Source organism: Perissodus microlepis, chromosome 4 (assembly GCF_051167445.1).
Source record: "Perissodus microlepis isolate ML-2025 ecotype Zambia chromosome 4, ASM5116744v1, whole genome shotgun sequence".
NCBI lineage: Eukaryota > Metazoa > Chordata > Actinopteri > Cichliformes > Cichlidae > Perissodus > Perissodus microlepis.
The window spans coordinates 23,396,377-23,413,158 of record NC_140464.1 but is presented as its reverse complement, the minus strand read 5'-3'; the positions used below and the strand labels follow the sequence as shown (position 1 = coordinate 23,413,158).

General features: G+C 41.4%; 1 protein-coding gene across 1 annotated transcript; it reads left to right on the top strand.

The window, feature by feature from the left end:
- Positions 1 to 8,096: 8,096 nt before the first annotated feature.
- On the top strand, positions 8,097 to 14,642 carry LOC146388963 (uncharacterized). The gene is made up of 4 exons (XM_084924799.1): positions 8,097 to 8,202; positions 10,312 to 10,749; positions 12,107 to 12,370; positions 13,395 to 14,642. Exons 2-4 carry the CDS (start codon positions 10,542 to 10,544, stop codon positions 14,285 to 14,287), a joined length of 1,365 nt encoding a protein of 454 aa, XP_084780925.1. The 5' UTR covers positions 8,097 to 8,202; positions 10,312 to 10,541; the 3' UTR covers positions 14,288 to 14,642.
- Positions 14,643 to 16,782: the final 2,140 nt, after the last annotated feature.

Genomic DNA, 16,782 nt, shown 5'->3' with positions numbered 1-16,782 from the left:
ATTGAATTGATTATCATGACCCTCACTAATAGCCACTTAAGAAGTTAAGAGTAATGTGCCAAAGTAGTATAAATATTTTAACTTTTGGCAAATCCAGCAGGTTAATTAAGTGATTTCACATCATGTGTTCAAACGGCTTGTCAGTTTTTAATACATCCCATGTGCGCATACTTAAGCTTTAAAAAAATACAGTCCAATGACCTGATAGATGTTTGCTGAACATTGTGGTTTACATCAGTGTTACACTGCTGAAATGATGGGCCAATTCATCTCCCGTGCAACATATTTATTTTTACAGAAAACTGTAAGAACAGAAAAATAAGACAATCAGTTCTCTTTGGCGCGCAGGCCGTACGCTGCCTCTTCACCACTGACACTACTTCTTCTAGTGTCGACAACATTACTTCATACAAGTAACTTATACAGTTTCATATTCATATGCACCACTTCTGTAAACTGCTTAAATCACACAAATACATTTTACTATACACATGAATAACATAGTGAACTCTGATTACAGTTTTATATTGTTTTTACTACTGTCTTAATCCATTTATGGACCTGTCTTCTTAACTGTAGTTATTAAACTAGATCTCTTTCAAATAAATGTTTTTCTTAACATATTTTTACAGCACTCACTTTTCATGAACTAAACATAAAGCAATTCACATTTTCTCTTATCGTGCAAAACATATATATTGTGACTTTAACCAAAAATACCTGCACCGAGCGCACAGAGTTTCGGTACAGTCTAACACTTGGATCGGCACAGGCTAACAACTGGACCAACTTGGAAATTAGCTCTTTAGCTTAACATTCACCACACACAAGACATTTATCATTAATCGCTAGTGATGTGACGTTCTGTAACGAGGCTTCGAAGCTTGTGTCGAGTAATTGAGGGGGCGTTTCCGCGATGCGCGTATCGAGGCTTGCTTCATTTATGGGAGGAGCTGAAAATGATGACGTCCGAAGCCTCGCTGCCCGGCTGTACCACGTGACTGGTTCATGAAGTGGTTCGAACTTTGCCGCGAGATATGACAGAGATATATACCCCTCAGACTTCATTCAAAAATGTGGGTGTTTGATGGAGAGTTGCGGTTAGTGAGAGTTTGGAGACAGTTTGGAGGTTTATGAGAGTGAGGAGAGAAAGTCAGGAGAGAATGGAGGAGGATAAGATAAGATAAGAAGAAGGATAAGAAGAGGAGGATGTCCTCCCCTGTGTGGGAACATTTTGATCTTATTCCTCCCAACAAGGTATGTTCCTCCCAACAAGGTATGTAAATCTCTACAGAAGATGTATTTTCATAATACTGATGGTGCAATACAATTTATGTTAAGCTTTCTTTACTTTTGTACAAGGTGAAGTGTTTGCTATGCGCCAGGGAGCTGGGATATAACAACAACACCTCATCCATGCTTAGGCACTACAGAGCTTTGCATGAGAATAAGGGGAACACCGATTGTGGAGCAAGACCAGGTGAGCCATCAAATGCAATGATAATATAGCATGCAGTAATGTTACTAAATGATATAGCAATATTATACAACTGTTATAAGTTACGTGTGTGATATTTATATTTGTGCTTTGTCTTTATTGTCTTTTCTCAGAACAATCTCAAATAGATGAAGACCTGGTTAGCATGGTGATTGAGGACTCCCAGCCATTTAGCATTGTGGAGGATAAAGGATTTAAAAGATTTGTTAAATCATTAAATCCTAGCTATGTTCTCCCCACTAAAAAGGTCATAAAAGCAGTGAAAATTTAGTTTTTACAGAATAAAATGTGAACAGGCAGGACTGAGGCTCAAAGCCTCAGTGTGTAGCTGTCCATACCTCAACGTTACAAAAGCACAACTACTGTCCACACCCCAACCACACCTCACCTCACAGTAAATGATCATTTCCATTTTAAGCATTTCCAAATAATCATTTTCCATACTGCCAGTATAAATATACACAGTATACTGCATCACTACAATATAGATGTTTTACACACTCCTTTTGTTGTTGACATTTACAGGCTGTGTGCAAAAGGCCACACTCTTCAAATTCATGCCAACTAATATTTTTACATCCAGTAGGTGTCCTACTAGAGCAAATGAAGCTTCAAGAAGCTTTGCGCTGGGGTGAACCAATTGGATGAAAAGCTTCAGTGCTTCATGAAGCTTCATCTGCCCATCACTATTAATCGCCACTGCTGTCTGTCACTTTTATAACATTATATGGCCCTGTCCATAATCTGTTTTGTTTACCTCAAAAGACAGGTCAGGTGTAGCGGGTAGCATTTTATCAGACACACATTTTTCAGCTTCTTCCACAGGCAGTTCAGCTTTCTCAGGAACAGCTTCAGAACATAGAAAAGAGTCAGACAAGTCAACATCACCGTATTTGCGCTTGTGGGCGCGTGTGACAACACAGGCAGGAAAAACAGAGGGCAGACTGTCAGCAGCAGGCTCAGAAACAAAAACAAAATCATCGACGGGGTTTTCAATTACTTCAGGGATTGGGAAGACTTTTCCGTTGGCTAGATCATTTTCCAGCAAGTAGGAAACTTCTTGCTGAAAAAGTGCACGTTTGGTAGGGTTCACACGATAAGCGTGTTGTTTGATCGGAGGGTGGTCACCTACATCTATGTCATGTTCGAGGACAGTAGTGCGAGACGGAGTGTCAGCAAACAGAGATGGGTAAGTATTGATCAGAGAACACACATCGGTCTGGGCAGCCTCATCTAAATGTTTTAGGTGGGATTTCAAATTATCCAATATTTCAGAGTTTCTGAGTCGGGAGCAACCCTCAGCACAAACGAAAGCTAAGCCATCACTTTCTGGGCTATACTGAGACGGAGATGCTGGCACAACTACCGGCACGGCAGACAGCGCAGCGGGGGATGAGGAGGAGTTTACACCTGCATCACAAACAAAATAAGGCTTCATCAGATTAACATGACACACACGACGCTTTCTCCTACGATCTGGGGTACCTATAACATAATCTGTGTCACTCAGTTTCTCTTGGACAGTATAGGGCCCACAGAACTTTGCCTGGAGAGAGGATCCAGGAACGGGTAGGAGAGTCAACACTTTGTCACCCACTTCAAATTTTCTCTGCACGGACTTTTTATCAAATTTACTTTTCATTTTTTCCTGAGACGCGGAAAGACCTCGCGTGCAATTTCGCATGCTTTATGCAGACGCTCCCTAAAACAACTTACGTAGTCTAATACGTTCTGCTCGGGGGTAGCTGTGTCGGACAGATATCTCTCTTTAAGCAGCCGCAGGGGACCACGCACTGTGTGTCCAAACACCAGCTCTGCGGGACTGAAACCGGTGGACTCCTGCACACTCTCCCTCACCGCTAGAAGGAGAAGTGGCAGACCGTCCCACTCTCTTCCTGACTCGAGGCAGAACTCCCTCATCATGGCATTTAAAGTCTGCTGGAAACGCTCAAGCGCACCCTGTGATTCGGGGTGATACGCACTGGATTTTTGATGCTTGATAGATAGCGATTTTAAGACCTGAGCGAATATCTTGGACATGAAGTTAGACCCTTGGTCCGTTTGAACTGATTTAGGCAAACCGATAGTGGAGAAAAGGTTTACTAATGCTCTGACAATGGCTTTGACTTTGATAGACTGATGTCTCTGAGCATCAAATAAAATGGGGGCTACTATTTTCATGTCTCTGTCTTTAACATAGTGCCACATCAGCACTTAAATTAAAACATAAAGAACCTGTTTTGTGTGGGCTGTTCGATAAACTTCAAATACCTGAGCCGACCAACACGTTGTCTTCAAACCCCCGTGGTCTTTCGCTACTCGGGTTAAACATGATATATAAGTCACTTTGATAACTTAAAAATGTTATTGTTTGGCTTTTTCAGCGTTTTATTTGTTCGTGGGTAAATCGGTTTGGCTGAGATTAAAGTGATTAGATTAGATTAAATTAAATTAAATTAAATTTTATTAATCCATCGGGTGGGTTCCTCCGGGGTTTTCACACAGCTGAATAAACGTCAAACAGAAAACTGATTAAACAGAAGTGTGCGACGGTCGAGAGTTTAAGTCAGCGCCTGGTTATATTTTAGATAGCAAGGAGCACACGGCAGCATTTCACTCCACCGAGGGAGCTCGTGACGTACTACCCGGCTTTCTTTAGATCGCGAAGGCCGGGTCCCCAGGTGGAAGCAGCCTCTGAATTTGGACACCCCCGCTGTTTCCAGGTCGGGTACATTGGGTAGGATGTTTTTCCAGGTAGGATGGATTCCCAGAACACCGGCCAATAATAACGGTAACATTTAATGTATTTTATCCGATAAATAAACACTGTAAAATGTATTTATCACCCCCCACCCCAACAGCCCTTTTGAATATCTCCCTAATTCTGAGGTCTCAAGTTTGGCATGTATGGCCACAACACCTCACTTTTTTGCCACATGTATCGCAAACCACGTCTCAGCTGTTTGTGGAGGTAAAATACGTCCGCACATGACTCCAATTATGCTCAGCCATTGTTGTGAGTGCACGCCAGCGGCTGCGAGACATTTATACAGCGTATTTCGCACATAAGTATGAAAGGCGGAAGAGGAAGTAGTTCCTTTGAATGTAGACAATCCGAATGATGTAGTTTCTTTCCACTGTGTTCCTGTTAATGATAAACTACAAATTTACCCTAAAGTACTAAAATATCGATATTTTAATGTGAGAATCGATTCTAGAACATAAATGATTAGTATCGGAGGAATCGATATTTCAGGATCGATCCGCACATCACTACTAGACTGTCCCATTTCACAAGCCTCGCACTTCCGGCCTTAGCGGTCTTTAAGTACGCGGCCCTTGAGGGTCGTTGAGACTGCGTACTTTAAGGCTGCAGACCCTGAATTGGGATACAGCCATGGCCTCAGATTTGGAGGTGCTGATTCTCATTCCCACCGCTTCACACTCGGTTGCGAACCGTTCCAGTGCGAGCCGGAGGTCATCACTCGATGAAGCCAAAGAACCACATCAACTACGAAAAGCAGAGATGAGATTTTGAGACCACCCAAGTGAAAGTCTTCCGCCACTTGGCTACGCCCAGAAATTCTGTCCATAAAAATAATTACGAACAGAATCGGTGACAAAGGGGCAGCCCTGCTTAATGATATACAGCAGGAGAATGCATGGAGCACCTGTAATAAATACTGTATCAATAACAAGGTTAATAAAGTGTATTTCTTAACCTTTCAGTTTGTGGGTAATGTCGCAGATTTGTTGTACGGACCTGTTTACACTGTCTCTATAAGTTTTGGAAACCAAAACCAAAAACAAAGGAGTCTGTTTAGTCCAATGACTGTATAAAAGATGGACGGCGCGACAGCTCCCCAAAAATGAAGCCAAAACGTCTCTATCGCCCCCTGGTGTCTGGCTGCAGTATAGGTCATAAACCCCGCCACTGTTTCACAGCAAATGTCTTTAGTGGCAGGAAGGATCAATTCTTCACCAATAGTGAATGACTTTTTAGCCTTAGCAATACGGTTAGCCACCAAGTATGATGCTCTCAGTGCACCTATATTTGTTGTTGTGGAGGCCCTCAGTAATTGCTTTTGTCCCTGTTGTTCCCGCTTTTTTCTTTCAAAATACTCCAAAGGCTTGTTTTTTAATGTTGGGTGCTTGGTCTCCAAGTGACGAAGCAGTTTTGAAGGCTTCACTGCCTCATTGGAGAGCCGGTCGCCGCATATTATGCAGAGCGGGCTTGGTGAGTGGGAATCGCCTGTCGCGATAAATCCATATTTCAAGTAGGTATTTTGGTATTGTCTGTTAAATGCAGCTTTCTTTTTCTTAGTGGTTGTCATACACTCTTCTTCTGTCTCCTCACTGGGCCTTTTTCCCTTTGCAAAGAAATCCTCCAAAGACATCTGTTTTTTACTCATTTTGCTAGCTTGTAGGTTTAATATTAGCTACTAATGTATCTTGACATGCGTCAAGAGTCAGTCATAGACGGAAGTAAATGAGAGAATTCAGTCTTTTTCAAAATAAAACACTGTTCAGAGTCAGATAATAAATAAAATGAAATTAATGTAAGTTATTTATTTTTTCTGTACAGTACGAGCCTCAACTCTCGCGGCCCGGCACCAAACGACTCACGGCCCGGTACCGGTCCGGGGCCCGGGGACCACTGCTGTAGTGTACTGTAATACTGAAAAAAAATGTAAGAGAAGAACTTCAGATCCTGAGTGTGTGAGGACAGAAGAATCAGCTCTATTTCAAATTTGAGGGATAAAATTTATATTTGAGTTTGATGGTTCTGTTGTCTTTGTGATTACAGGAGCTGCCCTCAGATTCAGACGTCAGCACCACCCAGTGACAGCAGACAGATCATCCAACATGTTCACATGTTAACTGCAAAATGAACTGATGAACAGTACAAAGGTTAAATTACCACATGTGCTGTAGTGAAAGCTGCAGCTGTTTTATTGATAAAGTTAAAGACAAAAAACCAAAAGGATTAATCACTCATGTAACTGTGTCACTATATATCAGCATTAACAGGACCTCAGTTTGATGTTTCAGAAAGCTGCTGATCTCAGACCTGCACAGCTTCCGTTTTAAACACTTGATGTACTCAGCTGCATGAAGAGCACAGCTGATTTTCTCTGACAATAAAACCTGATGAAGGTCAAAGGTCGTCACTTGTATGTTGAACTACAAACTTGTCATCTGTAATTCTTTCACAGTTTTTTTACACATAGTGTGTTATTTACCATAAAGTGATGCAGAGTTATTCATACCAGAGTAACCAGAGAGGATCATATATTTTTAAATATATAACTTTCTACAGGACTGAATATAATATCTTTATGTAAAAGTCCGGAGCCTCTGGGGAGTATCCGAGTATTTATAACATTACACAAACCAAAGGTCTCCATCACAGTGTTCATGAAATGCTGGGTTTATCCATCTTCTGGGGTGGGCCTACAGAGGAGTGCTGAAGATTTCCCTGTGAGGGAGCTGCTGGTGAAGATCATGAGTCCTGCTTGATCAATGCGATGAGCTTCAGTGTTTCTGGTGTTTCTTAAATGAAGCCTCTCTCAGTGGGTCAACAGAACTTCTGGCACAGGACAGCTGTGATGAAAGAAAGGGAAGAAGTTTCTCCAAACCTCTGGACCCAGAAACCCAGCTTAGTCCTTAAATGAAAAAAACAAATTACACTACATTACTGAGACGTTCTGCTGATGTTTTTAAAGTCTCCATGTTACCAGGCTGTAGAGTGCTCTGAGGATTTAAACAGTTTTAGATCCATTACACTAACAGTCTTATGTTAATATCTCAAAGGGCAGCGTTATATTTTTGATATTAACAGTAACTCTGGGCCTCGGTAGAGTGTGCAGCTGATCTCATCGCTGTCTAAAAATGGATAAAAAAACCCCCAAAAACATAAGGAGTGCTGAATCCTTCAATAACACAGACTATTAGAGTAACAGGTGTGTAGCATCGCTAACTAGCTAGCAACAAGCCTCCAACACAGTGCGTATGCTAGCGGCTAATCTAGCAAACGAATTAACAACAGAGCGATTTTAGAACTATAAGACGATTAGCTGTGTGTCTTTTTATAACAGTGACATGGTTGTATTTACCTTAATTAAAGGAGTCGTCAGTCGCGGTAAACCAGCAAAAAACTCAAGCCGCCGGGCTACGTAAAAAGTGTAGGGGGGGCGTGTTTGCGGTCACGTCCAGCGGGTGGCTCCACCTCAAGTCACTACTGCGCAGACTCTGGCTCCAAATTTGCAAGATGGCAGCCTCCACAAGTGGGGTATTTTGGCTTCATTTTTTTTTTAACCTTTATTTAAACATCAGTACAATACAAAATGGAATTAAACAGTACTACAATATTGGTGTCGTACTTACAAAAGAATTGTATGCATAGATAAAATTTTGGCTTCATTTTTGCACAATGGGAGGAGGCGCTGTCGCGTCGTCCATCTTTTATACAGTCATTGGTTTAGTCACTTGGCCACACAACAACAACTCACAGCAGAGCAGGAGTGGAGGGGGAGGGGCGCGGTTGGCCGGTTAGGCTGTGACTGGACAGCGGGCGGGAAAGTGATGTGACGGAAGTGAAAGGAGAGCAGAAGTAGATGGCGGGAGAGATGATGTAGAGGTGAAATAAGATAACGGGAGGAGGGATTTCAAATAATCAGAAAATCCAGAATGGCCGTCGTTTGGTGAGTGGAACCAGATTCAGCAACAACACCAATAAATAAGCATGTTGGGAGATTAAGAGTGCTATCTGAGCCGGTTCTAGACAGGCATACATGAGGGGGCAGACAGAAATGTAAAGGGGGCACATGATGGCAACTGAGGCGGGAAAGGGGTGGTGGTGGGGTGCTCTGGATTACAGTTTTTGTCATGTAAATGGTTTGCACTTTGTCAGGATCTACCCTAAGATCTGACCAACTTGGGTTGTCCAACTGAAGGCTAAGCTTATGGTGGTGAGCAAACCTTGACTGAGGGATTTCTGGAAAAATTAAAACACACAGCTCTGCTATCACTTGTGACATAAATTAAGAGAGAAAACTAAATAGCAGTGATGTTTGTAGGGTTACTGAAGTTGGGCTAGCTGGTATATAATGATGTGCTACGTGGTGGCTAGCTGCACAGCTATGCTTAGCATAATATAAACACAGTGAAGCTGGAAGATGAATGCTAACTGTTTTCCACTTGATAAAAGTTAACGTGAGGGTTCCCGATGGTTAGGGATAAATGTAATCACATGGCAGGATGCTGTAAAAGGACCAAACTTCAGTTAGCAGAACAACAATAAGCTGAGCTGGAGTTACATCGTAAGGTTTTAAAAACTGAGCTTTAAAATGAATGGTGGCAATGAAACCGAGAGAGGCCGACAGAGATCACTGTCTGTTTTTAGGTGCTTGTTCAGATTAAAGAAAACAAGATACAAAGGATTAAAACATGTTAAGCACACAACAGCCTTAATAAATGCAGAGTAGCTTATATCAAATATGACATTAACACAATGCCAATATTAACAAAACTGATAAGGGTAGGCCAAGTGTTACGACCCGGCTTGGGGCCATGGAAGGTAACATAAACGAGCCCATCACAAGGGAGGTCAATATAAGAAAAGGGTTTATTACAAACACAGAACTGAAAACTGTTAGTGTAGCTTACAGCGAATCACTAGGCAATTAAACAACACAAAACAACTCTCACACATTCAAATACAAATGAAAACTAGCCACTCAGGCAGAAACACATCTCAAGGCTACTCAGGCAGAACTCCTACGCTTAACCTGAGTTAGGCAAGCGGGGGTCAAGGACAGAGGCAAGAGGGACAACTTGCCTGCTCAGTCCAAAAACATAGTCTTCCCCTGAGTGAAGGATCCTCAGGCTTTTGTTGCCACAGTGAACACAGTTAGTCGCTTCATTGGTCCCCGGAGCACCACAAATCCCCAGGCAATCAATGGTCTTGAGGACTGGCACATTAAAATCTACATGCAGGTGGGCGGGCACGGGTCCCCAGCCAGCCAATCATCTGTGAGTCCTGGCACGCTTGGATTTCTTTACAGGATGGCCGGCCACTTCCTCCGAGACCAGGGGCCTTAACACCAAGTTTTGTTTTTGTTTTTTAAAAAAAAGGAAATTCAGCAAAGCTTGAAAAATAAAACTGAAAACTAGAATAAAAAATAAAATCAAATGTCCATCAAGATCTTTACAACCAACAACATAAAATTTATCTTAATTGGCTAGCCTAATTCAAATAAATAACCCCTAAAGCCCTGCCTAATGATAAACCTGACGCAGGGTCATTTGCATACTAACAGTGATTGGATGTTTAGCTCGGGGGAGGGTGAGTGCAGTGTGAGCCTGCGCACAAACAGAGCACGGAGGGAAAGAGCGAACGAGAGGTGAAACCTATAATCTCATGTGTGCCTTTTCCAGTGGATTTTTCAACTACTGTAGTAAATCTTGTCCATGTTCAGTTTGTGGGTAATCTATCAATTTCTTTCTCAACTTCTAAAAGAAAACAGATTAACCTGATTTTTAGATACTAACAGTCTCTTCTCTGGGGATCAGAATGGGTTTCATAAAGAAAGGGATGATGGATAGTTTATTATGTTTGGAATCAGAAATCAGGAAAGCTCAAACAAATAAGGAAATGATGATAGCTGTCTTCTTTAATACAGGCATACAACGTGTTATGGAAAACATTAAACCCAGAAATCTAGGCATAAATGGAAAATTGTACTATTGAATTATAAGACTGATGAAAGAATATAATTGTCTTCCCTGCTATTCTCCTGTTCACACTCCAGTCCAGAAGGTGGGATAAATGCATCTGTAAGCTGATATGTCAAACGCCATCAACCCCCAAAGAAGAAGGGAGGAGGACAGCACTACTGTGGTAGAGGAGCAGTGTGTTTGCAGACATAGCTGCTGCTGATGAAGCGGACTGAACCTAGAGAAGAGACAGAAGCTAAAGTATTGATCCCGTCAAGTTAGTGTGGATCTGATACCAATATTAACATCTGTGTCACTTCTATTGATGCTTGTATTGATCTGCCCAGCCTCAGTTGAAGCAGCAATGAGTTCAGTACAGTATCTGAGAGAGTTCATCAAGGAGATACTAACTGCTGTTTGTGAAGAAATCTTCTCAGAGGTTCAAAAAACCATCATCCAGTATGAGGAAGAGATCAACCGTCTACGCAGACAGGATATCAACCGGAAACCTGACAGAAACTCACACATCATAGGTATGGACATGTTTTTAACAATGTGCTGTTGAAGCTGAGATTCTTCAGTGTGATTAGCTTTACTAGAATATGTTAAACTGGGTATCCTTCGCTCATCCCAATCGGTCGCATCAGATGGCCCGGCCCCTCCCTGAGCCTGGTTCTGCCGGCGGTTTCTTCCTGTTAAAAGGGAGTTTTTCCTTCCTACTGTCGCCAAAGTGCTCGCTCATAGGGGGTCATATGATTGTTGGGTTTTTCTCTGTATTTGTTATTGTAGAATCCACTGTACAATATAAAGCGCCTTGAGGCGACTGTTGTTGCCTCTGATAAATAAATTGAATTTATCAGTGCTGTAGTTCAATGTTCAGTGATGGACTATGTTGAACTGGTGCAGGTCGATGGTCACTGATAGGTTAGGTTTTAATACATTTTAATTCATTTATTTATTAAAATTTTTTCTCTAACAGATTCCAATGTTGAGTACATCAGGCATTAGTGTTTTAGATCATCTGTAAACACTGAGATTGTGCAGTAAAATATAGTTAGATGTCAGCGGAATACACATTTAACAAGTTGTTAACAGCCTTCTCTGAAGTTGAAGTGAAGCTTCATTTAAAAAAGGATTTTACACACTGATGTTTTCATGGTGGTCACATTGCATTTTAGTTTGGTGAACTTTGTGTCTTTGCTCACAGTGAGGATCCTTGCTGTGAGTGTGCACAACTATTTCCCTGAGCTTTTGTGTGTATGTGGCTCATAATGGGTCATATGATAGGCTGATCACCATTTCTTGGGTTTTGATTCATGCTTTTAAAAATATTAGTTTTTATATCACTGTTACGTTCCCCTGAGGGGTCTAGGCGGTGAGGGGGAAGTAACAAAAAGTGTCCGGGTCAGGAAAAAGAGTCAAGGAGGCAAAAGGGTTAAATTAAAGAGTTTTATTAAAGTAGCTCAACTAAAAGAGACGGACAAGCCGCTATCACCATTTAAGAAAACAAACAAAACTCAGGCGTTGGTCAATAAAGTAAAACGTAAGCCAAAAAGAAAGAGAGCAGCTCACTAGCTGCAAACCACAATAACACAGCTCACTAGTGGCAAACACCACAAACTCTCAGCTCACTAGCTGTAACCACTCACATGGCACTCTGGCCCAGAGCTCACCTTTCCCTGGGGTTAAATACCTTTAATTACTGACGAGAGTCACTTGTGTAAAAGGGAAAGGTGGCACCTCAAGCAGAAGCGATTGAAGGACACTCCCACACAGGCACCTTCAGGAGGAGGCCCTGCTAGGGCCGTAACAATCACTAAATATAAAAAATATATAGTTTTTGTATCACACAATAGTGATTATTGTTCTTGTGTATCTTTATTCTTCAAGACCTCCCAAAACAACATGACTGTAAGGAAGAGAAGGATCTGGATGAGCAGCAGGTCTGTAACCAGGAGAGGAACTCCAGTCTGGACCAAGAGGACCCAGAGACTCCACAGATTAAAGAGGAAAAGGAGGAACTTGGCAGCAGTCAGAAGGGAGAGCAGCTTGGGCTGAAGCAGGAGGCTGAAGGCATTATTGTCTGGACTGATAAAAAGCAGCTCAGACTGCTGGAGACCATCTGGAAACCTGTGATAAAGTTACACAGAATAGGTATGTAAAAGTGTGTTGATTTAATAAAAGTGAATATAACTCACAGACAGCACAGTGGACCAGTGGTTAGCACTGTTGCCTCACAGCAACAAGGTCCTGAGTTTGACTCTACCAAGTAGCCAAGCCTTTCTGTGTGGAGTTTGCATGTTCTCCCCTTGTTCACTATCCAGAGACATACAAACAGCCGGGTTAGGTTAGTTGGTGATTTTAAATTGCTCATAGGTGTGAGTATGAGTGTGAATAGTTGTCTGTGTTTCTGTGTTGACCCTCCGACAGACTGATGAACTGTCAGAGAATTGAAGGTCAAAAAGTAATAAGCAACATGAATGAATCTCTTCAGCCTGATTTTCTGTTCTTTACTTAAACACATTTCCACCATTAACTTGTGCAAAACGGTGAAAATTAGTACGTAAAAATTCACCAGAATGAAAGACGTGAAACAGACAAATCAGACAAAATCTACACAGAGACACAAAGTCAACAACACAAGTTTCATTTTGTTCTGTTATCAGTTTAAGTTAAAGAATTATGTTTCCTCTGCAGCATGGAAATGGTAAATTTGAACAGTTTACAGGTCTGGGTAATATGAATAAATATTTCTATTCTGTTTTGGAAAATATGGAATTCAGAGTTTCTAAAGTTAAATTTGTTAGACAAGAAGAGTGTTTTCATGGCATTTCAAGCACAGCCAAAACGTTTACTACTATGTAAGAGAGCTCTTCCCCAGCATGCCTTCTTTTAACTGCGGCCAATTCAGACATCCACATTCATTTAACAAAAAACAACATCTATTTATTTTATATATCAAAGACATAAGAAGCTGAACTTTGAACTTTGCTAATAAGAGTGTCAGAACTAAACATTTGCATCAGTGCCCAAATAATTTGTCACGTTTGTAGACTTTAATTTTAGTGGTATATGTGAGCAACAGGCTCACTATGTAGAGACCTGCTAATGGTTCAGACCAGTAAATATTTTCTCAAATGTTTGTTTTACTATCATCTTTTCCCCTTTGTGCATTCAGATGCCCTACAGCAGCATGCTTTTGAGGAAGAGGAGGTTCTTACAGACCAGCACGTCTTTAACCAGGAGAAACCAGAGAATCCACAGATTAAAGAGGACCAGGAGGAACTCTGCAGCAGTCAGAAGGGAGAGCAGCTTGGACTGAAGCAGGAGGCTGATACCTTCATGGTGACACCCGCTTATGAGGAAAGTGCCTACAGTAAACCAGAACCAAACAGTGAGCAGCTCCTTTCTCACAGCTCTCCTGAAGCAGAGACCCGAGATAATGAAGAAAGTCAGCATGTGGACTCAGGAACTACTAGAAATACAGAGCTGAATGAGAGACGTCACAGTCAGAGAGTAGACAACCTTCCTGTGTCATCGAGTAAAAGTAGAACGGACACAAAGAACAAGTCTGTACAATGTGAAGTGTGTGGAAAAACTTTACAGGATAAATACAATATGATTACACATCTAAGAGTTCGCACAGGTGAAAATCCGTATTCCTGTAGCACCTGTGGGAAAAGATTTGCTGACTTATCAACATTCAAAAAACACAAGAGAATTCACAAAGGTGAGAAGCCGTATTCTTGTGACACCTGTGGGAAAACGTTTGCTACTTCATTAGAAGTCAAAAAACACACGAAAAGTCACACAGGTGAGAAGCCGTACCCTTGTAGCACCTGTGAGAAAAGATTTGCTACCTTATCACAGGTCAAAAGACACATGAGAATTCACACAGGTGAAAATCCGTATTCTTGTAGCACCTGTGGGAAAACTTTTGCTGACTTATCAACATTCAAAAAACACAAGAGAATTCACAAAGGTGAGAAGCCGTATTCTTGTGACACCTGTGGGAAAAGATTTGTTGAGAGGAACAAATTAAAGAAGCACATGAGAATTCATACTGTTTAAAATGTTAATTCTTATAAAATGTGGGACCGCTGTGAGTCATCGCTGAATACCTGAGGGAAAAGATGGTCCATATTCAATCAGTATTTTTCTATCTAGAGCAGTAAAGAACTCTCAGCGTTGTTTTTTCAGTTTATTATGTTATTCTCTTAATTGTTTCAGGGAAACTGATCTTACATTTCATGAAAGTTAGAGTTCTTTATGCTCCTGTTCTATTGGTTCATTGTTTAGGTCTGTTCATTAGTATTGCTTTATACACTATAATGGCACAAATGGACCAAAAACCAGTCCAAATCTTCTGGTTTATAATTTTAATCCTTTGGTCAAGTGAGTTTTTGCCACAATAAAAATGAACAAAAATGAGCAACATTCAAGAATTGTGTTTATTCTTGTAAGGGAGCAAAAGTATGAAATACAAAGTTTCATGCTTGAAGGGGGAAGTCCCCAGTACTGTTATGTGACGGCTGTGTGCAGGCAGGAAAAGGATCCAAAGTGCAGACTCCGGAGACAGACGTGAACTCAAAACAGCTTTAATGCTGAACTCAAAAGGGCAAAAAAAAAAAAAAAAGGAATACAAAATACACTTACACAGACAGAACACACAGGTAGATAAGGGTAGATCGCGACACGAACACAGAGAAACACAGGGCTAAAATACACAGATGGAGCAATCAGGGAATGGGTAACAGGAGGGAAACACAGCTGGGGCAAATCAGGCCTAACGAGACAAAGGAAGAAAAACCAGACGCATTTACATGAGACACGGACTTTCAAAGTAAAACAGGAAACAACACAGAGACGCGAACTTGACAAGGGGATACAGCTGACAGGGGAGACAGAGCAACTAGAGAACATAGAGACATAAACCATAAGACAGAACTCTAACAAAGAAACCAAAGACTAGAAATGATAAATAATATAATAAACTCAAAACCCTGGGTCAACGACCCAGACATCCTAACAAGTACATTTTGTCAGTCCCACCCTTTTTTTGCTTTAGAACTGTCACACAATAGCGCTTTTCCTTCTAGGGGCTTCTCACAAGGACAGTTACGAGTGTGTGTGCACTATAATGAGCAGATAAATATTTTTGAAATCTGGGCGTATTTCCAGGCACTAAGTGTATTCTTTACGGAGCCCCGGAGGGGACATGGGAGAAAAAAAAATTAAGACGGACTTTTGCGAGATCTCGCAAAACAAACTCGGGATCTCGCAAAACTTTTGCGAGCTCTCGCGAAACAAACTCGGGATCTCGCAAAACAAACTCGGGATCTCGCAAAACTTTTGCGAGATCTCGCAAAAGTTTTAGCTGCATTCTTCCCGTTAGCTTCGAGCTAACGGGAGGTCTCGACCTCCTGTTAGCTTCGAGCTAATGGGAGGTCGAGACCTACTACAGCCGGGAGGAACACCGCTTTCCCGGCACATCGTGCCTCGACCTCCCGGTCGGCTTCGAGCCGGCGTCCGAAGAATGCGGCTAAAACTTTTGCGAGATCTCGCAAAAGTTTTGCGAGGTCCCGAGTTTGTTTTGCGAGAGCTCGCAAAAGTTTTGCGAGATCCCGAGTTTGTTTTGCGAGAGCTCGCAAAAGTTTTGCGAGATCCCGAGTTTGTTTTGCGAGAGCTCGCAAAAGTTTTGCGAGATCCCGAGTTTGTTTTGCGAGAGCTCGCAAAAGTTTTGCGAGATCCCGAGTTAGTTTTGCGAGATCTCGCAAAAGTCCGTCTTAATTTTTTTTTTCTCCCATGTCCCCTGCGGGGCTCCGTAATTCTTGACTATCATACAGCTCACACAATTAGAACATTGCATAACATTTTTTTTCCCATCAGTTTTCAAATCCAAAAAATACATTGTAGCTGCAGTGATTCCTTAATTAGTCAATGATTAGAGTTCAATTCAGCTGGGAAATATTAACTGCTGTTTTTGAGAAGTAGTGTTTTTAACACAGGAAACATAAAAAGAAAATATGAGAGAGAAAAGATGGACATTCAGCTTTAGAACTTTTCTGCTCTGGTTTAAAAACGTCCTCCTGTTGGAGCAGTTTAACTGCAGCAAACCAAAGGTGAACACGGTGCACACGGGCAGAAAATAGATTTGTTTGTTAAAGTCACAACCTTTGGTTTAAGGTTCACTAGGAAACTGAAGTTCCTGGTTTATTGGAAACCACAGTATATATTAACCACAACCAAGTACTTTATTGACAGATATGACAGTGAACAGTGAGAAAATATACATAACACTGTTTTGTTATTTTTTTGCATGTATCAGAGACCTGATTAAATACTGCATAGGTCACTATCAGCATAAAGATTTCAATGTGTTGGTGACTGCATAAAACACATGTTAGCATCAGAGAATATAAGGACATGGTTTAGCTAGCAATCATTTTTGCAAGCCAGAATTTTATAGTTAGCTAATTTAGTTGGCTAATTTACCAGCCACATAAGCCCTGGGAGTTTTTGTGTTTCAATAACATTAAAACCAAATGAAGGTTCCTCCATTATTC

Bases quoted from the DNA above. Each gene is read 5' to 3' on its own strand.
- LOC146388963 (XM_084924799.1), top strand. From the start codon at position 10,542: ATGCTTGTATTGATCTGCCCAGCCTCAGTTGAAGCAGCAATGAGTTCA. The intron at 10,750-12,106 runs GTATGGACATGT...TTATTCTTCAAG, and splicing joins CAGAAACTCACACATCATAG to ACCTCCCAAAACAACATGAC. The intron at 12,371-13,394 runs GTATGTAAAAGT...TTGTGCATTCAG, and splicing joins GATAAAGTTACACAGAATAG to ATGCCCTACAGCAGCATGCT.